The sequence below is a fragment of the Macrobrachium nipponense genome, chromosome 9, assembly GCF_015104395.2.
Source record: "Macrobrachium nipponense isolate FS-2020 chromosome 9, ASM1510439v2, whole genome shotgun sequence".
Classification (NCBI taxonomy): domain Eukaryota; kingdom Metazoa; phylum Arthropoda; class Malacostraca; order Decapoda; family Palaemonidae; genus Macrobrachium; species Macrobrachium nipponense.
The window spans coordinates 23,616,836-23,644,703 of record NC_061110.1 but is presented as its reverse complement, the minus strand read 5'-3'; the positions used below and the strand labels follow the sequence as shown (position 1 = coordinate 23,644,703).

The 27,868-nt window shown below is 43.9% G+C and overlaps 1 protein-coding gene across 1 annotated transcript in view; it reads left to right on the top strand.

The window, feature by feature from the left end:
* Window positions 1-27,868, top strand: part of LOC135218036 (transmembrane 9 superfamily member 3-like) — a 115,182-nt gene that overhangs the window by 6,280 nt on the left and 81,034 nt on the right. The window contains 1 exon segment of the mRNA XM_064254180.1: window positions 25,523-25,718. Coding sequence (XP_064110250.1) covers window positions 25,523-25,718 — 196 coding nt within the window.

The window sequence follows — 27,868 nt, the reverse complement described above, 5'->3', positions numbered from 1 at the left end:
TGTCAACCTCGAGAAGTCCCAGATGATCCCCAGCCAGAATCTGGTTTATCTGGGGATTCAGATGGATTCTCGGGGTTTTCGAGTTTTTCCCTCACAAGAAAGGCTTGTACGAGGCTTTCAAAAAGTCTCAACCTTCTTAGGGAAAGAACAATGCTCGGCGAGGGAATGGCTGAGCCTTCTGGGGACCCTTTCCTCACTAGAGCAGTTCTTTTCCCTAGGGAGGCTTCACCTTCGTCCCCATCAATTCTTCCTGAAAAGAGTTTGAAAGTGGAAGACAGGACAACTGTCAGACGTATTCTCGATTCCCCTGGACGTCAAACATCACCTGGCTTGGTGGTTGACCCCTCTCTCGAGGAACGAGGGCTTGTCACTGGCCATTCAGAACCCACTCCGAGTGTTGTCCTCCGACGCATCGGAGTTGGGATGGGGAGCGACTTTAGGAACGAAGGAAGTGTCAGGCACCTGGACAAGGGAACAGGTGTCCTGGCACATAAACTCCAAAGAACTTTTGGCAATACACCTTGCCCTAAAGTTCTTTGAATCAGAAGTCAAGAGGCGTGGTGGTCCAAGTCAACTCGGCTCTGGCCTATATTCGAAAACAAGTGGGGACCCACTCTTTCTCCCTCTACGAACTGGCAAGAAACCTATTGATCTGGGCAGAGGAACGGGGCATTGTGCTCCTCACGAGGTTCATTCAAGGAACGAAGAACGTTCGAGCAGACAGACTGAGCAGGCAGAACCAGGTCCTTCACACAGTGGACCCTCCACTCAGAAGTCTGTCAAAGTCTCTGGTCCCTTTGGGGAAGACCTCAAATCGACCTGTTCGCCACGTTCCTCTCAAAAAGAATCGACAACTTCTGCTCACTGGTAGAAGATCCCAGAGCAATTGCGATCGATGCCCTTCTAGATTGGTTGGGCATAGACGCCTACGCCTTTCCCCCATTCAAACTTCTGGGGGAAGTGCTAAGAAAGTTTGTGGCCTCAAAAGGAACGAGATTAACACTCATCGCCCCCTTTTGGCCCACTCAAGACTGGTTCACAGAGGTACTGGAATGGACGGTGGACTTCCCCAGATCTCTTCCGTACAGGACAGATCTGCTCAAACAACCCCACTTCGGGAGGTTTCACAAAAACCTCCCCGCTCTCTCCCTGATTGCCTTTCGACTATCGAAAGACTTGTCAGAGCGAGAGTCTTTTCGCGAAAAGCTGCCAGCGCTATCGCTAGAGCCCGCAGGACTTCAACCCTGCGGGTTTACCAGTCGAAGTGGGAAGTCTTTAGGAGATGGTGTAGGACGAAGAAGCTGTCCTCCTCCAATACCTCTGTGACCAACATTGCCGATTTCTTTCTCTTCCTTAGAGAGGAATCGAAGTTAACAGTATCCACCATCAAGGGGTACAGGAGTATGTTATCCGCTGTTTTTATGAATAGGGGACTAAAAATAGCGGAGAACAAAGATCCACATGATCTTATCAGGTCGTTCGAGACTTCCAAGTCTAGAACTCCTCGTACTCCTAGCTGGAATCTTGATGTGGTTCTAAAATTCCTAACCTCTGGACAAATTTGAACCACCTCATCTTGCCTCGTTCAGAGATATCGTGAGGAAATGTATTTTCCTTTTATCCCTCGCTACTGCAAAGAGAACTAGCGAACTCCATGCATTGGACTCTCGCGTGGGCTTTAAGGGAGACTCAGCTGTATGTTCTTTCCAGACATTGTTTCTGGCTAAGAACGAAAACCCTTCCAAGCCCTGGCCCAGGAGCTTTGAGGTAAAAGGTCTTTCTAATCTGGTGGGGAGAGATGTAGAAAGGTCCCTTTGCCCAGTCAGGGCACTTAAGTTTTACCTTCGTAAGAAGGAACAGCTCAAGGGTTGTCAGCAAAGTCTCTGGTGTGCAGTAAGGGACCCAAAGAGACCTATGTCCAAGAACGCGTTAGCCTTCTTCGTGAGAAATGTGATATCAGAGGCTCATGAGCAATGCCCAGATGACTCCTTCAGGCTGCTCAGAGTAAAGGCTCATGAGGTGCGAGCCATTGCTACATCCTTGTCCTTTCATAGAAACATGTCTATGTAACATACGAGAAATGTTTTTCTCTCGGTCTGTACATATCTGCGGATTCGGTGCTGGGAAAGGGAGCTGATACTGATCCTTAACTGTTAGTTGTGTTTTTAAATTTGTGGTGTTGAGTTTTTAGGGTTGCTTGGAAGGAGGTCGGGGATATCTCCTTCCAATCATAGTACTAACCCGGGTGTTAGGATCAGGTGATGGGGATCGGTGTTGTGCTCCTTTATTGCCATTAGGCAAGGCATTTGTCATGTTGGCGGATTAGCACCCATTGACAAAATCCTTCGGTTCTATCGAGTAAGCGGATAAGACCTTATTGATAGACCAACAAGAACTCTTAGCATGAGGTCACTACCTCGCTGAGGTCTCTTGAGGCAAAGCAGACTCCTGGGCAGTAGCCACGAAGTCTTCCGCTTAATCAGGTAGGAACCAAGGTTTTTTAATACCTACAACGTATGTTGTTTACCTGTCTATTTCAGTAGTTAGCTGTCTCTTACCCTCCACCAATGGTGTGACTCAGCTAAGTATATATCTGACAGGGAAGTTGAATGTACAAAAATGATATTGTTATGGTACAATAAGTTTTGATATACTACTTCCCCTGGCGATATAACAATTATAGTGCCCACCCAGCCTCCCCTCAGGAGACAGGTGGGAGAGAAAATCTGATTAGAAAACGGGAATGGTTCCTAGTCCTGCCACCCAGCGGCAGGGCGGTAGATCACCTGACCTACCTGTAAGCGTGTGCCGCGAAATTTTAATTTCTGTCGGGACGACGGAGTCTAAAGCTAAGTGTATATCTGCCAGGTAAGTATGTACAAAACTTTATTGTACCACAACAATATCATTTCATTAATAAAAAATATGTGTGGAGAGCTCATCCTTAGAATTACCAGGACTACCCATCACTTGCCTACCATTACTAGGGTCTTCTTTTGCTTTTACCTATGTCTAGTGCAGATTTGTGCTTCACATTCTGCAAGGATGCCTGTTGAACTTGAGTAGATCTTTGAAATATTTTGGGTTTTTCTGTTAGTTTCTATTTTTTTTTTTTTAAGAAAGTTCCGAGGCATTGTGAAGCCCTTGAGCATTTTCTCAGGCACTTAATATCCCCTGTTGGTACTGACCCATGCTGGTATTATAATTCTCCAAGCCCAAGCCAGTAGCCCAGTCTTCATCAAAGTAAAAGGGCATTGATCCTCTGTACCCAATCTAGAAAAGGACAGAAGGGGCAGAAGAAAGGAGGAGGATGCTAGGGATGGCAATCTTCCTCAGATGCTACTAGTAGGGGGATACTTGTGAGCAATGTGGCAGGGGCAGGGGAAGGCTTTCTAGGAGTCGTAAAGAACCAGTCCCTGGGATTTTACAGCTTCCTTTTCCCACTTGAGAAGGCAACTGGTGGCTAGAGACCAGTCATCTACATTTCCCCTCAGAACGAGCTTGTCTCATACTAGGTACAGTATGGAAACTGCATCAGAGGCCAACTTCATGATTAGGTAGACCTTAATGATACATACTTTGAGGTAGCTGTTCATCAGAGCTCTTGGAAGTACCTCACTTTTTATGCAATAAGACTTTCTGTCAATTTAAATTCCGGCAACAGCCGTTCAAATGATCTCTTTGTTGTTCACCTTGGTTTTGGCTTGGTGTTCTCTCAAATTGCCATAAGCTGGGGATCTTGGTAAACCGGGAGGCAAAGTACCTGGGCATGCTCTTAGACACAATAGCAGAAAGTCTCCATTTGCCTCTTGTGTGAGCAAGCTCAAGGAGGTGGTCCTGACAGGAACAATCGGCTTGGCTTTAGCAGGTAATCCATGGGCACTTGTCTTTGTTTGAGACTCATTTCTCAGACGTTTCTCTACTTGCACAGCACCGGTCAGCCCTGCCCCAAATGACCTTCTCCTTCATCTTGTGCCCTTGAGCAGTGATCAGAGAGGACTTTGCTTTGTGGCTGGACTAGCAGAACCTCTTGGTAGAAGTTCCTCTTGGCTCTCCCCCTCCGGAAGTGCAGATGTATTGGAGGAGGGTTGGGATGCACACCTAAACCGCTTGTTCATTCATGTGTGTGGTCAAAGGATGCACTTCATCTGTATATCGACATTCAGGAAATGCAAGAAGCATTGCTAGCTTTTCAAGCATTCTTGGAACAGATCCACCAAAGTGGTGTATGTCAACAAACATGGAAGGGAACTTTCCCTTTCTGTTAGTTTTCAGGGCAGATGGACAAGGGGGCAGTTTGGCAGCAGTTGATCTATTGGCTAGGTATATTCTGGGGAGGTGAAATTTCCTGACACACCATCTCAGTTTCTGGCTTCAGGTGATAAGAATGGAGTAGTCCCTACACCCCTGAATAGAGGAGAGGCTTTTAAGAGCTTTGGGGAGCTAACCAACCCCTTGGTAACCCTGGGAAATGCCTTCCAATACCCCTAAGATACCATTTATGCTTCTGCTTTTCTAACTATTTTCATCAGGGTTTGAATCACTCTCTGTCTCAAGATGACCCTCGTTTCCTTGTTGGCCACATGCTTAATGGTTTGCCGATCTGCTATCCCATGCCTTGGCACTGAGAGAAATTCCCACTTGGTCCACTCTCCTTTCCCAGCCACACCTCAAGAGGTACTGCCAAACAGTCCACTCCCTTCAGTGTCACACATGAAAGCTAAACGGCTTATGCTGTGTGAGTAGGTTTTCTTCTAGTACTGCAAGGGAGATGTTTGGGTAACAACTGTTCCTCTGCAAACGTGTACCAAAGAAAATGGGCCATCTGTGTGGTGAAGGCTATCAGTCTCCCTTAAGCTAGGTCCTTATACTGAACTGGCGTGGACCTCCCCTCGTCGGTATAACTGTCCGTGCTAGTGGGGAGCTTTGAGCAGTTTTGTTCACTTGGGATGTTCATTTCTTGAGTATGCAAACCAGAGCCATTTATCTAAGTGCCCACCTTTAACACCCCTCTAGCTCTCCGAGGTTGAAGGAAAAGATGTTTGATGACAGCAGGCAAGTAAAGGTGTATTCTAGCACTCTCCCACTGTAACTACTATGTAACAGCCCTTGGTATCAAATTCAATGATCGTCCCCAGCTTGTTCTGGAGAGTGCTTCGGCGTAAAAGGCTGTAGTTTGCATGGACAGGAAAAATACAAATTTAGGAATTTTTCAGATTTTGATGAGTGGGCACTTTTATAGTACATAAAGAAATCATTTTCATAGCAATAAATTATGTATTGCAATACACCCCCTGAACACCTGAATAAGCCCTGGTCACTTACCAGCCCGAACCCTCATTTTATTAAAATTTACCAAATCTTTGGTTAAAATAAACGATCAGTGTTGCCAATCTTCTGGCAAACACCCTCGTTACCTATTTACCAGCCCACCGCTGGTAGCCCTGCTCACGGGCCGGACACACCTGCCCTCTCACGTCAATCCACTTATCGTTCGCGGTGGAGTAGCGGACGTATCCACAGCAAACTTCTTTTGGTCTTGCCCGGCCTTTCATTTGCACCGTTGAATGATTAAATTTGGTGACGAATTACGCTTTCCTTTGGATTACGTTTGAATGTGTGAAGTTGGGTATAGGATCACGAAGACAAGAGCGATCTTGTACCTTCACAGGAGAAGACTTATTTAGGGATGAGGATTCAGACGCCTCTTTTGAAGGCTTTCCCGACCTCAGAGAGGGTCGAGATGTTACTAGCCAACTGGAGGAGTTCAGGTCGACAAGAGAACAACCAGTTTCGGAATGGCTAAGTCTCCTGGGGAGAATGTCCTCTCTCTCCCTTCTGGTTCCTCGGTCTCGTCTACGGATGCGGTCTTTGCAGACATGTCTCAGGAATCGCTGGGACTTTCGGGACAAGAGTGGCAGTGATCAGCTGGGACGATTCTTGCCGAGAGGATCTTCGGTGGTGGTCAGAAGAACATCATCTGACCACCGGTGTAAAGTTAGACCTTCTGTTCCGACGTTCATCTGTTCACAGATGCCTCGATCAGGGTTGGGGAGCAATCCTGGAGGGAGCTCAAGCCAATGGCCTTTGGAGGGATCCGGATCGGAGAGAGTCCATAAATTTCAGGGAACTCAGAGCGGTAGAGGAGGCATTATGCACCTTCGAGAACAGGTGTTAAATCTTACAGTGGCCTTGTTTTCAGACAACTCCACAGCATTAGCATACCTGAAAAAGGAAGGAGGTACAAGATCCTTCAATCTGAACGAAGTGGCACAGAGAATTTTAAGATGGTGCGAGACACACAGGTAAAGATTCTACCACAATTCATCGCAGGCAAAAGGAATGTGGTGGCAGATGCCTTGAGCAGATCAAGGGAAGTTCTGGGGCAGAATGGACCTTGGTCCAGGAGGAAGTAGACCTCCTTTTAAAAAAGATGGCCAGCAACGATAGATCTTTTTGCCACGAGTCAGAACACCGACTACCGGTTTACTTTTCACCGGTGACGGATCCTATGTCCAGCGGGAACAGACGCGATGTTACAGTCATGGGACAAGATGCAGGTGCATGCGTTTCCCTCCTTTCGGCATGTTGGATCAGGTACTGAGGAAACTCATGGACTGTTCAAACACTCAGATGACCCTAATCGCTCCTTTCTGGCCTCAAAGATCTTGGTTCCGGATCTTCTACAAATGCTAATAATGCCCGGTACTTCTTCCTCACAGAAAGGACCTTTTAAGACAGCCACATTTTCATCGGTTCCACCAAAACCTTCGAGTGCTAAGGCTGGCTGCATGGAGACTATCCAGCGTAGCAGCAAGAGAAGCGGGTTTTTTCACAGGATGTGGCTAGACAGCTTACTCTCTGTCTAAGAAATTCCACAAGAAGACTATACCAAGTGCGGTGGGCCATGTATAGAAGTTGGTGCAGGTCGCAGGACATACCATTTCCAGTCCTACAATTCCGAAAATAGCGGAATTCTTGCTCTTTCTTAGACAAAGGAAGAATCTCTCGTACTCGTCAATTGCAGGGTATAGAGCTATGCTTAGTAGCACTTTTCGTTTCCATCTACCTGAAATATCTTCCAGCAGAGTGATTCATGATTTGTTGAGGTCTTTCAAGATTGAGAAGCCAAGGACCCCATCTCACGCACCTCCCTGGAATCTTTCAATGGTCTTAGGTTTGTTGGCGTCTTCAGAATTTGAACCTTTGGAGAGTTTAACGCTGAAGGAACTGACGAAAAAGGTCCTCTTTCTGGTAGCATTAGCAACAGCTAGAAGAATAGGGGAACTTCAAGCCATCCGCGAGAGATATCTCGTGGGTTGGAGAGGATCTGTTCCTGTCTTACCTTCCCGAATTCAGAGCAAGACAGAGTCAGAGTCTAATCCTCTTCCAGGTCGTTTAGAGTTTCAGCGTTGACCGACTTCGTGGGAGGAGAGGAGGAAGAGTTGCGGTTATGTCCGGTGAGAGCATTGAGAGCTTACTGAATAAGACGAAGAAACTGAAACCCAGACCCAGAACCTTATTCGTTTCCCCCCAAAATCCCTCTAGATCGATCTCCAAAAACGCAATCAGTTTTTTCCTCAGGGAAGTCATTCGACAGGCAATAACTAAAGGGTCGACTGCTTCAGATAGTTCAGAGTTGACAGGAGTCAGAGCTCATAGCATTAGGGGAATGGCAAACTTCGGCAGCTTTCTTAAGAAATTTTTCAGTATCGGCGATTCTGCAGGCAGCAAATTGGAAGTCTGTTTCGGTTTTCACTTCTTTCTACTTGAGGGATGTTCAGTTTTTCAGTCCGACGAAGGGTTTTCTTTAGGTCCGTTCGTGGCAGCGGGAGCAGTTATAGGATAACCGTTAGTTTATACGAGTCAGTAATCAGAATTATATTAGAGTAGTGAGCAAATATTAGGGATATGTGGAGGCATTCATGATAGGACATATCACGAGGAGGATTCTAAGTATTAGGACAGATAGGAAAGAACAGGTCTAGGCCTATCTTAGGGTATTCTTCCACTTATCAGGCACAGAACAGACAGGCAGGTACAAACACTACAGGAGAGGACAGCGCTACGAACGGAGACACCGTTGCAGACGCACCGATGGACGGACACCACAACGTTTTTCTTTTCTCCTCCGTACATGAGAGGCCTAAGGCCACATGGGAGGTCTTCAGTTTTCCCTCCATACATGAGAGGCCTAGAGCCATGGGAAGTCTTCAGATTCCCTCCATACATTGAGCCCTTAGCCACTGGGAGGTCTTCATTCCCTCCAACATGAGAGGCCGAGAGCCACATGGGAGTCTTCAGCTTTCCTCGTATGTTCCCTCCAGCTCTTCTACTCAGGTGAGGCACCATAGCCACCTGAGAGGAAACAGGTTTTGTATCCCTCCTGCACTCAATGAGTTTTGACCTTTAGAGTAGAGGTGCAGAGTCTTTCCCCCTCCACACATGGGAGGCCTAGAAGGCCACACATGGGAGATTAGTTTGGACGAGGGACAAAGGAACTTGAGACTGACTCGGGTACTCGTCTCCAATTGCATTCTGGTAAAGAAAATGAGTCGGGTGAGTGCTTAATTATATTGACTGACAACTGGTACAGTGGAGGGCCGGGCAGAGTTGATTCCCACCTCCAAATTAATGTTGTTAATCGGGCTTATTCAGGTGTTCAGGGGTGTATTGCAATATGAAGTTTTTATTGTAAAACTAATATTGTAATACCTACCTGAACACCTGAATGATTTCCCACCCTCCTCCCTCTCATACAGAGTTATTGAGTTAAGATTGACGTGAGAGGGCAGGTGTGTCCGGCCGGTGAGGCAGGGCTACCAGCGGTGGGCTGGGTAAATAGGTAACGTGGGTGTTTGCCAGAAGATTGGCAACACTGATCGTTTATTTTAACCAAAGATTTGGTAAATTTTAATAAATGAGGGTTCGGGCTGGTAAGTGACCAGGGCTTATTCAGGTGTTCAGGTAGGTATTACATATTAGTTTTCATACAATCACTTACCTGTCAGATATATACATAGCTAAGACTCCGTCGTCCCCGACAGAATTCAAACAAAATTTCGCCGCCACTCGCTACAGGTAGGTCAGGTGATCTACCGGCCTGCCCTGGGCGGCAGGACTAGGAACCATCCCCGTTTTCTATCATATTTTCTCTGTCGCCGGTGGTATCAACATTGTTGTTATTACCTCCTGACTTAGATTTCATTTTTCAACCTTTGATCAACGTTTTTCGGCTTTTTGGTGACGTATTTGGATCGTGTTTTGGCATTCGCTACTGTGGACTGTTTTTTGGAATAACTCTTTTGGATTTTTCTCAGTATGTCTGATTCTAATGTGAGTGTGAGAATGTGTGTGAATGTAGGCTGCAGGGTGAGGATACCGAAAGCTTCGGTTGATCCTCACACTGTATGCCGTAAATGTAGGGGGGTTGCAGTGTTCTGCTATTAATACTTGTAAGGAATGCGAGGGATTGAATGCAGAAGAGTGGAAGACTTTGACTTCTTATTTGAAGAAGTTAGAGAGGGATAGAGTTAGACGGCTGAAAGGTGTGAGTTCAAGGCCTATTGAGCCTTTCACGGATAATTCTAATCCTACTGATGTAGATTCTCCCTATATATCTCATTCTCAGAGTGTTTTTTTCGGATTCGGCATCGAAATCGCCAATCTGAAAGCTACTATTAGAGACATGAAGTCCAAGATGGCTGACTCCAAAGGTAAGGCTAGTGATAGTGAACATTTCAGTGAAGTGAGTTCTCTCAGTGTTTGTGGAGGGGGCGTTTGATCGTCCTGCGACGCTCCCAGGCCTAGACCTCTTCCAAGCTCCCATGCCCAGAGGAGAAGGAAAGTCGAAAGCCTTAAGGAGGTCGTGGGGAATCCCCAACGGTCAGACGTCCCTTCAGCTAGCTCTGCTTCATGGCAGGCGGCTCAAGGGCGCTATAGAAAAAGCGTCCTTCGCGAGTGTTTCTCGTCCTCTCCCTCTCCCTCACCTAAACGAGGGTGGAAGGAGTCGAACTTATCGAGACCGCTGAAGCGTCATATGAAGCCCGACATAGATTCGAGCCCAGAGCGCTTCTCAGATGACGCTCCGTCTGCTATTAAGAAAGCGAAGGTGGCGTCAGCGTCACCTGACGCTTGTGCGGAAGTACCCCTTCATTCTTCTTCCCCGAGTGATGACGAAAGGCGTCATGCACTAGACGTGGGAGAAGCGTCAAGAAAGATAATTATGGCGGTTCAGGAACAACTGTCATCTCTTGTGGGAGTTTTAGCGCCCCGTCGGAAGGACGTGACGCTTCCAATTAAGAAGTCTCGTCCTCTCTCACCTGCTCGAAGAGAAGCGTCAGACAGACGTGAAACTGCTAAACGTCTTGCAGAAGCTTCGAGTTCGAGAGCTAGAACGGGGGCTTACGAGAAACGTAAGACGTCTTTTAGAAGTGAAGCGTCATTCAAAGCGGATCTTAGACGTGACGCTCCGTCCAATATTGTGACGCCGAGTAGGACGCCTTTAGAGAGCGGAGCGTCTTCCAGGCGCGAAGCGTCATCAAGACGTCAGCCATGCACTCGCTCGGAGAACGGAAAGCGTCATACAAGGCGTCTTCTAAAGTTCAAGAGAAGCCGAGCTTGTGACGCCTTCCAAGTCTTTTAAAGCGGGAAAGAGGAAAGAGTATCATTCCTTAGCCCCTCTCCTATTAGGGAGTTTGTCTCCTCCAGAAGAGGAAAGTTCAGAAGGAGAACGGAGACTCGATAAATCCGAGTTGGAGGAAAACTCGGACGATGAAGATCATGGAAAGAGAAGGGTTTTGTCCAACTATAAGGTTTTGACTACCCTGCTTCTTGAGAGTACGGAAGACGAGGTTGACTCCTGCTGCCTCCTCCTTCTCCGCGCTCGCTCTTTTCCAGTGCTAACGACGAAGAAGCCCTCGTCTTTTCTAAAAATGAAACCCACCATCTCGATGAAGCGGCATTACACGCCTTAGACTCATGGATGAAGTCTAAGAAAGACTTAGTCAGGACAGTCTTTTGCATGCCTCCAGCAAGATTAGCTGGAAAAGAGGCATATGGTATAAGACGGGAGAGAATATGGGTATCGCTCTCCCTTCTACAACAGAGGCAGATTTTTCGACTTTGGTTGACGCTTCAAGGCGTCCAAGTCTCAATTCTGCACGAATTACATGGAGTATTTCAGAACTGGATCATCTCCTCAAGGGACTCTTTCATGTATTGGAAGTCTTCAACTTCTTAGATTGGTCCCTTGGGGTGATGTCCAAGAAAGCCCATGATTCAGAAGGAATCGAACCTGAAGCCCTGTTATGCATTTTGTCTTGCATTGACAAAGCGGTACAGGATGGATCTTTTGAAGTCTCTTCATTATTTGGATCAGGTCTTTTAAAGAAAGGACGGTGTATGGCGCCTTCTTAACAAAGGCAGTCTCGCATGCTCAGAGGGCAGCTCTACTGTATGCGCCTCTTTCTGACTTTTTGTTCCCTTCTCAGTTAGTGAAGGACGTTGCTCACTCTTTAACTGAGAAGGCGACTCAGGATCTTCTGACGCAGTCAGCTAGGAAGAAGAAACCTGTTTTCGGTATCTGACAAGAAAGGACCTAGTACATCAATGCAGCCCTTTCGAGGTGGTCCGACCTCCAGACCTCCCGCAAGAAGGAAGGCTCCGGAGAAGAGAGGTAGGTCTGCCTTTCGTCCCTTTAAAAAGGGAAAATGAAACATCTCTCCTCCAAGCACCAGTAGGTGCCAGGCTCCTGGGATTCCGTGGAGGCCTGGACACTGATAGACGCAGACGCGTCCTTCATTTGACTATCATAATGGAAGGGATATCGTATCCCTTTCCTGAACCACTCCTCCCCTAACGTCAATACCAAGGGAACTATCAGCCAAGTACAAGGACCCTGTGCTGAGGGATACTCTTCGATCGATGGTGGAACAAATGTGGGACAAGAGAGCGATAGAACTAGTACTGGATCAAAACTCCCCGGGGTTTTACAATCGCCTTTTTCTAGTGGCGAAAGCCTCGGGAGGCTGGAGACCAGTACTGGACGTCAGCTCTCTGAACAAATTTGTTCAGAAGGAGAAGTTCTCCATGGAGACTTCTGCTTCAGTCCTAGCGTCATTACGACAAGGAGATTGGATGGTGTCTCTAGATCTCCAGGACGCCTACTTTCACGTCCCGATCCACCCTTCATCGAAGAAGTACCTCCGTTTCATGACGGGGGGAAGGATCTTTCAGTTCAGAGCCTTGTGTTTCGGCCTGTCCACAGCTCCTCAGGTCTTCACAAGCCTGATGAAGAATGTGGCGAGATTTCTTCACCTCAAAGGAGTGAATGTCTCTATGTATCTCGACGACTGGCTCATCAGGGCCAGATCGGAGAGACAGTGCTTGGAGGACCTAAAGTTAACTCTGGATTTGACCAAGGCGTTGGGATTGCTTGTGAACCTCGAGAAGTCTCAGCTGACCCCCAGACAAGACCTAGTCTATCTGGGGATTCGGATGGATTCTCGGGGTTTTCGAGTTTTTCCTTCGCAAGAGAGAACCGCAAAAGGTTTGCGGATAATCTCTCTCTTCTTAGAGAAGCAACAAACGTCGGCGAGGGAATGGTTGAGCCTTCTGGGGACGCTTTCCTCGCTGGAAAACAATTCTTCCCTCTAGGAAGACTTCATATACGTCCACTTCAATTCTTCCTCAAGAGGTCTTGGAGCTGGAAAACCGGACAACTGTCGGACGTTTTTCCCATTCCAGTGGAGATAAGGCACACCTACAGTGGTGGTTGCTACCTCTGGAAGAGAACAAGGGATCTCTCTAAGAACACAGAACCCAGACCTAGTGTTGTTCTCCGACGCGTCGGAGACAGGTTGGGGAGCGACATTAGGCTCAAAGGAAGTGTCAGGCACCTGGGAACCAGCACAGGTGTCCTGGCACATAAACTGCAAAGAGCTCTTTGCCGTACATCTGGCCTTAAAGAGCCTAGAACCTCTGGTGTCAAACAAGGTAGTGCAAGTAAACGTGGACAACACCACCGCACTTGCCTACATTCGGAAACAGGGAGGGACGCACTCCTCGTTCCTTTACGAGCTCACGAGAGACCTATTACTTTGGACGTCTCACAGGAACATCTCCCTGCTGACAAGGTTCGTACAGGAGTAAGGAATGTGAGGGCGGACAGGCTCAGCAGGAGGAACCAGGTCCTTCATACAGAATGACTCTACACGAGGAAGTGTGTCTCGATCTCTGGTCTCTGTGGGGAACTCCTCATGTGGATCTCTTCGCAACATTCATTTCAAAAAGGCTCCCAGTGTTTTGCTCGGTCGTGGAAGATCCAAGAGCAATTATGGTAGACGCCTTCCTGCTAAACTGGTCTCGAGTAGACGTTTATGCTTTTCCCCCATTCAAAATCCTGGGGTTGGTTAGTAATGAAAAAGTTTGTGGCGTCAAAAGAGACGAGGATGACGTTAATAGCCCCCTTTTGGCCGGCCAGGAATGGTTCACGTGGAGGTGGTAGAGTGGATCGTAGACTTTCCAAGATCCCTACCAAGAAGGACGGATCTTCTCAGACAACCACACTTCAAGAGGTACCATCAAAACCTCCCCGCTCTCGCTCTGACTGCCTTTCGACTATCGAAAGACTTGTCAGAGCGAGAGGCTTTTCTCGCGAAGTGGCAAGCGCGATCGCAGAGACACGCAGAACCTCCACTACGAAAGTATATCAGTCGAAGTGGGAGGTATTTAGAAGGTGGTGTAGAGCCAGAAGTTGTCCTCCTCCTCTACCTCTATAGCGGAAATTGCTGATTTCTTGCTATTCCTGAGAGTAAAATCTCATCTAGCCGTATCCACAATAAAGGGATACAGAAGTATGCTCTCGGCTGTATTCAGGAACAGAGGATTAGATCTGGCAAATAACAAAGATCTCCACGGTCTCATAAGATCTTTTGAGACTTCAAAGTCTAAGGAACCAGTACCTCCGAACTGGAACCTGGACGTAGTCCTCAAATATCTGTCTTCGGATAGATTCGAACCTCCTCATCTGGCATCGTTTAGAGACATAACTAGAAAATGCCTATTCCTTTTATCTTTAGCTACGGCAAAAAGAATTAGTGAATTACAAGCTCTGCAGGATAGAAAGTAGGATTCAAGGGAGACTCGGCTATTTGCTCGTTTAAGAACCCTGTTTTTAGCGAAAAACGAGAATCCCACGAATCCCTGGCCTAAGTCATTCGAAGTCAAAGGAATGTCGAGTCTCGTAGGCAGAGAAGCAGAGAGGTCTCTATGCCCTGTTAGAGCTCTGAAGTTCTACCTTCAGAGAAAGCGTCAGTTGGGAGGCTCTAGACAAGGTCTTTGGTGCGCGGTAAAAGACCCCAACAAGACTGATGTCCAAGAATGCTCTGGCGTTCTTTGTACGAAACGTCATTACGGACGCTCATAAGGTCTGTCCTGACGAACAGTTACAACTACTGAGAGTAAAAGCTCATGAAGTAAGAGCGGTTGCGATGTCTCTCTCGTTTTATAAGAATATGTCGTTTAAAAACATCGTGATACGACATTACTGTAGATGCAACTCAGTTATTTGCAATCTCATTACTTGAAAGACGTACGTGTGACGTATGAGAAGTGTTTTTCTCTAGGTCCTATCGTATCGGCAGATACGATTCTGGGTAGACGGGGAAGCCGACACCATCCTTAAATGTATATACTGTTCTTCTTTTTTGGATATGGTCGAGAGTCTCTTACGAACAAATGGAGGATTTGGCTCGCACGGGCGGCCGTCTATGTTGTTCAGTAAGAGAATTCTTGTCATATCCAATTAGTTGAGTATAATTTTTTTTGGAAAATTATGTATGTGTGCGTAGTGGTTTTGAGTTACGGTTGTTGTGACGAGTTCGGGATAACTCTAACAATCCTTAGTTTCTAACATATGGTTAGGATCAGGTGGTCGGGATGGTTTGTGTGGTCTTCCATAAGGTGTATTGTCATATAAGTGGATCAGCACCCATTGACAAAGTCCTTTTAGGCTCTGCCGAGTAAGCGGATAAGACCCCCATCGCTACCCACAAGAACTCTTGGCCATAGATCATATATCTCGCTAAAGTTTCTTGAGGTGATGCAGACTACTGGGCAAACACCCACGAAGTCTACCACCTATCAGGTAGGAACCAAGGTTTTATTTATACCTACAACATATGTTGTTTACCTGTCTATTCCATATAGTAGCTGTCTCTTACCCTCCACCGAAGGGTGCCAATCAGCTATGTATATATCTGGACAGGTAAGTTGATTGTATGAAAATGATATTGTTATGTTACAATAAAGTTTCATACATACTTACCTGGCAGATATATACAATTAAAGGCCCACCCAGCCTCCCCGCAGGAGACAGGTGGAAGAGAGAAAATATGATAGAAACGGGGATGGTTCCTAGTCCTGCGCCCAGGGCAGGCCGGTAGATCACCTGACCTACCTGTAGCGAGTGGCGCGAAATTTGAATTTCTGTCGGGGACGACGGAGTCTTAGCTATGTATATATCTGCCAGGTAAGTATGTATGAAACTTTATTGTAACATAACAATATCATTTATTTTACATAAAAACTCCATTTTTACACATGCAACTTACCCGGCAGATATATACTTAGCTAATGTCTCTGACGTCAGCTAAGTATATATCTGCCAGGTAAGTACAGTAGGGACCTGGTTCACGACCGTATTAGAACTCGACATAATCGGATTTCGCCACTAAATTTCCAATAACTTTGTATCTGTTTTCAACCAAAAAACCAGTTTCCGACCCCCGACCATATGATGTTTGTAAACAAAACTGTTTCCGCCAGCTGCCGCTAGTTGGCGTCATCCAGTGCTATCAAATGTAGCATAATTTCATGTTTTTTAGCATAATTTGACCCAAGAATTGGAGCTTAGCATAATTTCTTTCACACTTAGGGTTCTAGTACAATTTTAGAATGTATTTTCACTAAAATTTTAAATAAAATGCAGAAAATTCCTCAATTTCATACACAGCTATAGTGAATGTATCTTCAAGTGAAATTGCCTCAAAAGCAGCACTAACAAATGAGTTAATTGCTAAGTTTGAACCCAACTAAGGAATGTAAATTTTGTGAATATAAATAAATACCCACAGTGGCATGACAAACAATCAGTAAGTGTTAATAATGTTTTTTCTTCATGAGTAAAGAATTACTTTTTTCCTTTTTTTAAGTTTTATTTTTTTCAGTAATCAAAATTTTAATTATGTCTGAAGTGATTTTACCACAATTTTCAAGTATTTATTTCATTGTGTATGTGATCTATTAAAGAAAAAGTGTTTCAGTGGCATGATAATGATCAAGTAATAAGTACGTATGTTTTTCTTCTTGAGTAGAGACTGGTTTGTTTGTTTACCTTTTTTTTTTTAGTTTTAATTTTTCAGGAAATATCAGTAAATAACAAAGTTTATATTTGAAGTAATTTTCACACATTTCAAGTATTTATTAATGTTTATGTGACCTGGTTAAAGAAAAATGGTTCTGAGTGGGCATGATAATGATGCAGTAAAGTAATAGGTAAAACTTGTTGTTTTTCTTTCACATTTGTATGTGTGATCTTCACACATTTGTCAAATAGTATAATAGTGATTGCATATCAAATAGTGTACTAGTGATTGCGCATGTGATCTATTAAAGGAAAATGGTGTTTTATTACGAGTTTCCTAGCATCATCAATTATTAGTTATAATATTGTCTGTTTCGTCACTTTTTATCATTTCACCTAATATATAAATGTTTTAAATTTCCATTACATCGTTGTTTTGTTCATGAAACTTACCTGTCATTATATATATATAGCTGTATTTCTGAAATCCGACAGAATTTTAAAAACTTCCGACACACGCAGTGGTCGGCCAGGTGGTTAGTACCCACCCTTCCCGCCGCTGGGAGGCGTATCAGGAACCATTCCCATTTTCTATTCATAATTTTTCTGTCGCTGGTGCTGAAAACACCTGTTTTTCAGTACCTCCCTCTTCTTAGGATTTTGGAAACTTCATTGCCGCTAAGTATCCTAATTGTCTTTTTGATTTATTTTACTTGATTTGTGGGATTTGTGGCTAGGCATATGCTATCTTAAATTGATTTGAATTTGATTCATTTTTGCATAAAATATCTGAATCTAGTTAGGCTAGTTTCAGACGGGGTTGTCTGCAAAGATAGGGTGTGGTTACCGAAAGCTTCGGTAGATCCGCACTTGGTATGTACGAGGGGTATGGGTCTTGCTTCTTTGTTGAGATTTGTCATGTAAGGAGTGTGAGACTTTGTCTATTCCGTAAGGAAGACGTATGATTCGTATGTACGCAATTAATCAGTAAACATGTCTAATTCCGTAAGGAAGACGTATGATTCGTATGTACGCAATTAATCAGTAAACAAAAGTCAGGGTAGTGAACCTGCTAACCTTCCTGTACTTTATTTTGCCTAACCCTGTAGTATGGCCTACGGGCTATGAATATGTCTACGAGAGGTGCTCGCTCTCCTTCATGGCTGTGAAGTGCTACTTCTGTAATTGTTACTCATAACCCTGCAGTGTTGCCTTCGGGCCCTAAGCAGTGTCTGTAGAGGAATTACCCTTTCTCTGATACTCTTTCGATTCGTATCTTAGAATCGAAAGTGCTTGCTTTAGAGAGTTAAAGTGAAGTGCAGAAGTGCAGTGATACCCCTTGTGTAGTGGAGGGTGCGTCAGATCGGCCTCGGTCGCCTCTAGGCCGGGACCTCTGCTTGACTCCCAGGACCCGGGGAGGGAGCATGTCGAAAGCCTAAGGAGGGTTACAAGGAACCCCCACCGATCTGGCGTGCCTTCGGCAGTTTCTGATGAAAATCCCCAGACTGCCAAAGTGCGTGCGCGTGCACGAATCCTGAAAGATTGCTTCTCGTCCTCCGAAGCGTCCTCCATGCAGGGGTGGGTTGGAGCTTCGGAAGGACTCGCGCCCTCTAAATAGAAGCTTTAGAGAAGAGGACGCTTCACGTCCTCTCTCTCTCTCTCGTTATAGCGTTTCAGTGAGAAGTAAGAAGGCGAACGTCGCCTGAACTCGTGTCCGGTCTTTCCACCAGAAATACGTAAAAGAAGTTATAGTAGCAGGAAGCTTTTGAGAGCTGGACGCCCGGGACGCTCGGATGGACTCCAGGCGCGCGCGGGTGCACGCCAAGTGCGCGCCAGTGGACGCCGAGCGCGCTCAGTGGACGCCGAGCGCGTTCCAGTGGACGCCGAGCGCGTTCCAGTGGACGCCGAGCGTGCGCCAGTGGACGCCGAGCGTGCACCAGCGCACGCCAGGTGTGTCGCCTGGCTGAACGTTTCTGTTGAACTCTTCAAGCTCTTGTTTCAGTATGGGCCTAAAGAATGTTTTACCTCTACCTCCGGTGATACCTTCTACCTCACCTGCAAAGAATGTGAAGTAGGCAGTGCTTCGGAGGAAGTTTAAATGGAACAGACAACTTCTTCTTCGAAACCCAGCAAGACATCGGGTTTCGTGAATTCAAGAGGTCTCTGTCAATTAATATTGCTTTTCGCATAGGTGGATGGAGTTAAGGAAAGCTCAAGGGAAGATCTCGTTTGCTCTACCGCAACCTTTGCCATTCGGCCAATAAATTTAAGTTGCCACTACCGCAGTCAAGACTTTGCGATAAGCAGTTACGGGTTATGTAAGGCTCGATGTCCTGCACGTCAGGACTCTCGGCAACGTTCAGTGGGATTCTTGCAAAGGCACTCATCAAAAGGACGCTCTTCAGGAAAGCGCAAGACAGGACTTCCTTTGCCATACTGCCAATAAATTTTAAGCTTTAGCAGGCATTAGTTGTGATACGGGAGAGGAAGCTGATTGGAGAGTTTCTTCCTCTTCCCAGGATATTTTGCAAGCTTTTTAGCCCATCTGAAAGGGTTTTCAGATGATAGATTTTGTTAGTTTCTAGTCGGACTACGCTGCCGAATTGAACATCGTCGTTCTACCTGCCGTAAGCCCAGTCTCTTAACAGGATTCTTGCCCCTTCCTCGTTTGAGACGGGAATCGAAAAATTAAAATGCTTGACTCCCTGGATTACGTTTTTGTCAATTCAGTGACTTTCCCCCATTGACAATATACTTTCGTTTTGTCAAGTAAGTGGGTATCCCTCATTGACAAAATATCTCTTTGTCCCGTAAATGGGTTAGTTCTCATTGACAAACATCTCATTAACTTGATATTGCGTAAGCGAATAAGCTCTTATTGACAAGATTCGGAAGAGCTCTCATTCGTCATTCGCAGACTCGTACAAGAAATAGACTTGTAGACTACGTCAATGAACGCTTATGTCCAGTAACATAAGAAGCTTGAGCTGACTGCTTCGATTCTCTTAAGTTTTGTTCATGAAACTTGCCTGTCATGATATGTATGTAGCTGTATTTCCGATTTCAGCTATATATATGTCTGCCAGGTAAGTATGAACAAACTTTATTGTGATATAATTTCATATTTTGCCTTGCGTTTAATTTTACTTACCTGGTTGGTTCAAGTCATATACGCTTGCTGTAGTTACTCTTCGGATGGCAACCGAGAGGTCTATTGTCTATTTTAGGACATTTAATCGTTACTCCCTCCCTGCAGCCTTCCAGGAGTTTCCGATTTATCTTTTACCGTTGTAGGTAGTGTTCTGACGACACAAACGCATCTATATATTTAGCGTTTTCTGTTTCGCTTAAATATACCAGCTTGAGAGTCTTTCGGCTCAAAAAATAACGGACCTATTTCTTCGTAGAATAGGGTAGCTGGCAACCCAGACATAAAGTTAAGAGACGACGTTCGTAAGCTGCTGGCTGCTGCTGTCACGCTGTGTCTGTCTTCCATCCAACGCGAGGCCAGTAACAGATCGGGCGCTGTCATGCGCCGTAGGTTACGTCTCTCTCCTCCGTGCGGATTGACTGACTAACCGTATCTCTGTGCTGGCGGTTACGTCTCTCCTGCGGGATTGACTGACTAACTGTAACTCTAGCCCTACAATCACGGACTTTAGCCTAAGATTGAGGGGATTTATTGTCTTACGTGAATGAATAAACGTTGCATTCGTTTTGCCTTACTATGTTTCAACAGAGTTATCTCTTAATCCTTTCGGTGCTCGTTACCGCACGGTATAGAACTACGAGTCTACCGCAACATTGCACTTTTATATGCTCCTCCGCTTAGGCAAAGCGCAGCCTTATTAGGGAAGTAAGCATACTCGGGGAGGGAATGGATGAGCTTGCTGGGACCATTTCTTCCTGAAGAAGTTTGTTTCCCCTTTCCCCGAATAGACTGCAATTCAGACCACAGTTTTTTCCTACCGGGAAACTGAAATATTATTCAAGATCTAGGAATGATTCTGAACATCTCTCAGTGCGTTTATCACCTGAGGTGATAGAAAGAAGGTGCCGGACATCTGGATAGGGTTTCAGATGTCCTGGATCTTAATCTGAAAGAAGTAAAAGCGATTCAGTAGTCCCCTCCAGTCCTCGTAACGAGTTTTGGGAACCAGTGGTCCAGATCAACTCTGGATATTCCACAGCTCTCTCATATCTTAAGAAGATCTTCTCTCGGTCCCTGTTCGAGTTTACGAGAAAGCCTATTATAACAACAGGCGTAGAATGTAACGATCCTCTAGAGGTTCGTTACCGGATTGCAAAAGTCCGTACGAATCGTCTCGATCGACGGCAGCAACTATTGACTTCCGAGTGGAATCTTTCTTTAGAAGTAAAGTTGAGAGTTGTGGAGACTTTAGAGACGCCCTTTCATTCTTCTCTTCGATATGTTGAGGACGAAGAGGCTTCTTCTTCTCTGCTCCCTTATTCTCGATCCGGGATCGGTACCATTAAACGCCATCCTATGATATTGAACGGGGATGGATATTTAGTCTCTTTTCCCCTTTTTTCAATCGCTTAGGAAATGTAATAAGGGGATTTATGACGTCACAGGGAGCGACAATGACGCTGATCGCCCCATGTTGGCCTTCAGGATCCTGGATTCACAGAGGTCACATACTTCCTAGTTCACTTTCCAAGGACCTTTTCCGAGAGAGTCGGTCTACTCTAACTCGAAAGGTACCTATAACCTCTCCGCTCTGAGTCTTGACTACGTTCAGGCTATCGAGATGTTGACAGGAATAAGATTACCGTCTTCCATTTCCGTCTGAAGAATGGGATAAGCTGGCAGTCACAACTATTAAAGAATACGCAAATATGTTGTTGACGGCCTTTGGGCTCAGAGATTTGCGTCTGTCAAACAACAAAGCCCTTCACGATCTTTGAGTTCTGTGGAATCTCGAACCTCGCTCACCATCTACTTTTTGTCTCACCTGTTTTCTCGGAGTCAGACACTCGTGCGAGATCAGGCGACATATAGTAGCCCTGAGTTTCTTGTTGACGAAGTCGGTTGCGTTTATACACCCCCCCCCCGATGATCGTGTAACATGAGACCAGTTGGACTTGTCAGGCATTCTTCCTTCGGGACTGAATCGCCTTTTTGCTCCTCGCTCCTTTCTCCTGGCACCAGAAGCTCGAGTCAGGAGTTGATTCGCTGACGACGTTGGGTTGCGTTGATACACCCCCAAGGTTTGCTTAGATTGAATCGCCCAGGCAGTCCAGACACTCATCCTTCAGCGAAGAATAGTGCCTTATGGTCTTCAGGGTACAGCCTTGCTGTCCTTGATTCGTCTGACTGGTCAACTGTCGGTCACCTGACTTTAGTTACAGACGGACTGACTGTGCATGTCCAGATCGAAGCTTTCAAATATGGAACTTAGAGATAGTCTGAAGTTCTTGATGTCAAAGCATTCGAACCTCTCCTACCTGTTAACTTCTTGCATGTGATCAGGAAGGCCTTCTTCTAACCACCCTAGATATGACAAAGAGGGTTAGTGAGTTTTAAGCCATCGTCACAAGTTTTGGCTTTAGAGAACACAAGGCGGTGTGCTCTCTAACCCTTCCGTTGTGGCCTAAGAATGGGTACCCGTTTTGTCCTTGGCCAGGAGCTTGGAAGCAAGGATGGCACAAGTTAGTGGGCAGGAGCCAGAGAGAGTCCTGTGCCCTGTCGGGTCTCTCAGTTTTATCTACATAAAACTCAAGAAAGTCGAAGTCAATCGGCAATCTGCAGTGTTCCGAAAAAGACCAGACTTGCCCATATCGAAGAACAGCCTGGCTTTAGTGTTAAGGAGTTCGTTCAAAAATGCTCCTTCATTGTGCACAAAGATTTGAAATCTTTTATCTGAATGCTCACGAGGTGAGGGCGCGGCCTCGGAAGCATTTCAACAGAGCATGGCACTCAGCAACATCCTGAGTACCATGTTTTAGCGAAGCAACTCTGTGTTCACTTCACACTCCCTTGCGAGATGTGAAGATGGCATATGAGATCTGCTGCTCGCTAGGGCCATACGTGTCTGCAGACACAATCTTGGGGGCAAGAAGTACCACTCATCCTATCCTGTAGAAAATGGTTAGGAAGAGCTCTTAATTTAGTTGTTGAGTCGCCGACAACGGCGACTTCTTAACTCTTAAGCCTTAGTTAACACACCTTAACTTTGGCTAGGTTGGTCAGGTGGTGATATATATATTATAAATATATATATTTTATTTTACTTCTTACCCGCCCATCATGGTATGGGTCAATATGGTCTAGTCACGTCGTGGTCTCGCCCCTGTTGACAGATCTCTGGAGTGCACCAGGCTATATGGTCTCTACCTCGCTGGCAACTCTAGTAGCACAAAAGCAGACTTACGTGGCAGTAACCAACGAAGCCGCTATGCTAACAGGTGGAACCAGATGTAAATCATCTGCATGCATTTGTTTCCCAAAATCCTTCTATTCTGTCCCTTCCCACCTCCAAAGGTGGGATTCAGCTATATATATCTGTGACAGGTAAGTTTCATGAACAAAATGATATTGTTATGATACAATAAGTTTGTTCATACTTACCTGGCAGATATATATAATCAAGTACCCACCCACCTCCCCTCAGGGGACATGGGAAATAAAAATTATGAATAGAAAATGGAATGGTTCCTGATACCCGCCTCCCAGCGGCGGGAATGGGTACTAACCACCTGGCTGACCACTGCGTGTGTCGGAAGTTTTTAAATTCTGTCGGATTTCAGAAAATACAGCTATATATATATCTGCCAGGTAAGTATGAACAAACTTTATTGTATCATAACAATATCATTTTTAGCTCAAATGTATTAGAGAAATGAGATAATGATAGATTAATAGCATAATTCTGGCACAAAATTGCACCATATTTGGCATAAATTCTTGCTTGGACCGACTAGCATAATTTAGCAAAACGGTTGGTAACATTGGTGACGCCATTCAGTGACTCAGCATTGTTTAAAGTCGCAACTAATGTTTACAAACATTCAAACATGTGTCGTGTCTTGTACACCTTGCGCGCATTTCGTTTGCTTTTTCGGTGGTATCAACGTAGACATATTCTAAACCATGCTCACACTTGAGACGCGGCGTTTCAGTAGCAAATGCAATACGTATTTAAGTGTTAGGTTTGGAGTGAAGGCAATGTTACGTACGTAGGTTACATGTGCGGTTCGGTAGCGAATGCAATCTTTAAGCTTTGTTAAGCTTTCCGGTAAAGAAGAAGTTAGTCATAGTTTATATCAAGAGAACTACTATGCCATATTAAGTGCGTAGTAATCAAGAAATTAAAAAGAATCTTTTATGTCGTACTGTAATACGTTAATGTTTACGTGTAAGATTTGGTAGTGAAACCAGTTACATACGTAACATGTTCGGTTCGGTAGCAACGCAATCTAAGCTTTTAAGCGTGCCGTAAAGAAGAGGTTAGCCTTAGGTTAACTCAGAATCCGCTACGGTAAACATTAATTATAGAAATTAGTAGATTCTTTTATGTCTACTGTAAAAATACGTCATTGTTTACGTGTGAGATTTGGTAGTGAAACCACTGTCACTACGTAACGTGTGCTGTTCGGTAGCGAACGCAATCTTAATCTTTGTTAAGCTTGCTGGTAAAGAGGAGGTTAGCCTTAGCTTAATCAGAGAAGCCGCTATGGTATAGAATAATTATAGAAATTAAGAAGATTCTTTTATGTTTACTGTAAAAGACGTCAATGTTTTACGTATGAGGTCTGGTAGTGACACAGTTTTACATATGCAACGCGTGCGCGGTAACGAACGCAATCTGTAGCTTCGTAAAGCGTCCTCGTAAAAAAAAAAAAAAAAAAAAGGGTTAGCTTGATATTAAACTCAAGAGATGCTGGTACGTAATGGTATAGTAATTAAAAAACATTAAGAAGATTCTTTTACTTATGTGTACGTATATATGTACCATGCAGTACCATAATAATTGTCAAAGTCCAATAAGCTTGAAACCAGCCCTGATATTGGACAATTTGCCGTAAAAGACGCACCTTTTTTTATAAGGACATTTATGAAACAAAATCGTTAGTATCATAACATTACATTTACTGAAAGATAATTTTCAAGCGATTTTGTATACAGTATTGCAGTCGACTCCGAAAAAGATTTCCACCATAAATTAATATCGATGTAAATGTTTCTAGGCTTATAGCGAGATATGGTTTCTTTACTACCATAGTCCCGATATAAACCACCAGGGCTGCGCTATGGTTTGTTTACATCCTTAATGCCGACTTACTGTAGCAAATTTTTTGCAAGTTTTTTGATAAATATAGATTGGGTTTAATTTTAATAGTTTTATTTAATTTACTGTAATAATTAGACTTGCTTTTCAATGCTTTTATTATGTTAGCAACACGTTTTATGCCTACCCACTACACTACGTTCTACTTACTATTTACCTAGGTAGCCTATGGAGCCTTGGTCAACAATCAGTTGGACACAGGTAGTTTTCTTTTTATACTGTATATTACATTTTATTTAAATAATTACGTTTTAACATGATATTTATTTAACTTTTTAACTTATTTAGTTGTAATTTACATGTAATGTATTGTATAAAATGGCAAGGTTATGGTAATAACTGATGGTCAGAACGGATTAATCCATTTTCATTTTATTTCTTTATGGAAAACTTGATTCAGTTCTCGAAATAATCGAATTTCGACGCTCCTTCTGGAACGAATTATCGTCGAGAACTGAGGCTCTACTGTATGTGTAAAAAACTTTATTGTATCTTAACAATTTCATATTCTATACAGCATTTCCAATTTTTTCTGCCTATAAATTAGAAACTTAAAATATGGTTCTGGATGTTGGTTAGTATGTTGTTGGGATTATATATAAACAATCAAATATTTGCACTAGATTTGTTGGCATTTGTAATACAAGATTTGTAAGTTTTATAAAATTTGGGAGATACTCAAAAACTATGCATGCTAGTGATTGCTGATTGGCTAACTTCATATTTTTTTTTTGCTGAGGTAACATGTCTGTACAATTTATGTAAAACTGAACGAATCCCTGCATTACTTCAATAGAATTTGGGTAAATCCCCATTGCTGACATTTTTAAATATTTTATTGCAGTATAAGGATTTAGAAGAAGTGGTGCTATGGATGAACACTGTTGGACCATATCACAATCGACAGGAGACATATTCTTACTACAGCCTCCCATTTTGCATGGGCCCAAAGGAAAAAATCTCACATTATCATGAAACTTTAGGAGAAGCACTTCAAGGTGTTGAACTCGAGTTTTCTGGGTTGGACATTGATTATAAAAGTAAGTTCAGTTTTTATTGTACCTTTGCTGCATGTTTTTTCAGGCATGAATTTGATTGCCTAGGTGCTTAGAATTGGATGGTAATCATCAAGTATTACGAGGTTTGATTTTGTTTACCAAATGTTTAAAAATTTTCTAGCCATTGCTTAATTAGTCTGTATCTTGTAATGTAGTAGATTTTATTGTAAGCAAGGGCATTATCATCATTTGTTTTTAAAATCTAGTAGTTTACACATTCATGATATTGCTTGTATAATCTGTTATTAATTTTCTTTAAGTGTATAGTGTGTTGTAGAAATTATGAAAATCGGTACAGTTATGTAAACAAAACCCATGAAATAATCATGACATTGTCTCTTTTTCAAAATTATTAATCCTAAATGCTTTATAAAAAAATCAGAGAGAGAGAGAGAGAGAGAGAGAGAGAGAGAGAGAGAGAGAGAGAGAGAGAGAGAGAGAGAGAGAGAGAGAGAGAGCAATGCAATGTGTGTGCATGTACCTTGTACACACACATGCACTTACTGAAAGATGTGTAACTTTACTTTGTGTGTTTGTGTGTGAGAGAGAGAGAGGCCTAAGTAAGTGCTTAATGTTTCCACATATGATGTTCAAACATAAAAGCCTTGATCAGGTAGTGAGGCCAGCCTGGCTGGTTTGGTTTCTGTTTAAGGCACAAGAACTAAGTCAGGCTAAGTCGAGAAGAGATGTTCTTATGGTCATTAAGCATGTTCATGAATGTAGTGGTCTCGGGTAAGTCACCCAGGTTTCTCTTCTTCACCTGGTGTTCTCCAAGTGCACCTTGGAATTTTCTCTGGAGTTCCACCATCCTTTCGGTTCCCCTGCTCCCCCCCCCTCATGTAAGCCATTTTAGAGGTTGTAGTTTCTCAGATTTGGATTAGGAAGGATCAGAATACAGGCAGTCCCCAGTTATCAGCAGGGGTTATGCTCTGATGGGGCTGGTGACAAGCAAAAATCTATATTAACCAAAACTTGACGATTAATGACACCTCTGTTAGGTATGTGTCGGTGCCATAACCTTATTGTTATCGATAACCAGAAATTGGCACATTATGGTACCAAAAATTATCCATTTTATGGGGTTAGACGAGCGCCTTAAAACCAGATGGCCATTAACCGAGTCCGCCGGTTATCGATAACCGGGGCCTGCTTGTAAAAGAATTTGTATGAGAGCTTAAGGATAAACTTTTTAGCACTTCTTTTAAATCGGTAGTCATACAGTTTTTTAAAATATGAACTGTATTGTATAGTCTCCATTTCCACTTAACTGGAAAAATTATATTTAGATTTCAGATACTTACATGTGCCAGGTTTTGGCAGAAAGACCTCTTGAGATTTCACAAGATATTGAAAAAAAACAACTGATCTGTGATTTCTCAGCTACTTCTGTCTGTAAGTTTTACAGGATTGTTTAAATTTTCATTGATTGAAAAGCAGTTTGGTGTGAAGTAGCCCATTTAAGAAAAAATAATAAGGCTAGCATTAATTAGTGCTCTTTTCAAAACTACTTAGTTTTATTTGTCTGGTTGTTTGGGACAATTGACCTGTAAGTGAATTTTTGCTGAATATAATATATGCATAAAAAAAAGTTGCTAACTTGGCAAGCTTTGTGCCCCTGCTGTATATAAAGTGGTAAGGTATGGAACCTCTTGATGTATAATACTACTTGCATTTTACGTAAGAAATGAGTGCCTTGAGAAACATTATGATCTGTAGGTTAATTTACTTTTTCAAAAGTCTTGGATTTTTATACAGAAATAAATGTAAAATTTGTAGATTATTACCCAAAGAAGTTGTAAACTTCAGTAGTTGAATGCAGCATTGATGAGTTATGTTCAACTTTTCTGGTAAACATTTTCTCTTAGTCTTATAAAGCCTGTAGTTTGGTAGGTCAGGTTTAGGGAAGAAGTTGAAACGCAAAATGCTATTTGCCATGCCATGTTCACACTTAGTGTACCATAAATTTTATTTTCATACAATCAACTTACTGTCAGATATATACATAGCTAAGACTCCGTCGTCCCCGACAGAAATTCAAATTTCGCGCCACTCGCTACAGGTAGGTCAGGTGATCTACCGGCCTGCCCTGGGCGGCAGGACTAGGAACCATTCCCGTTTTCTACTCATATATT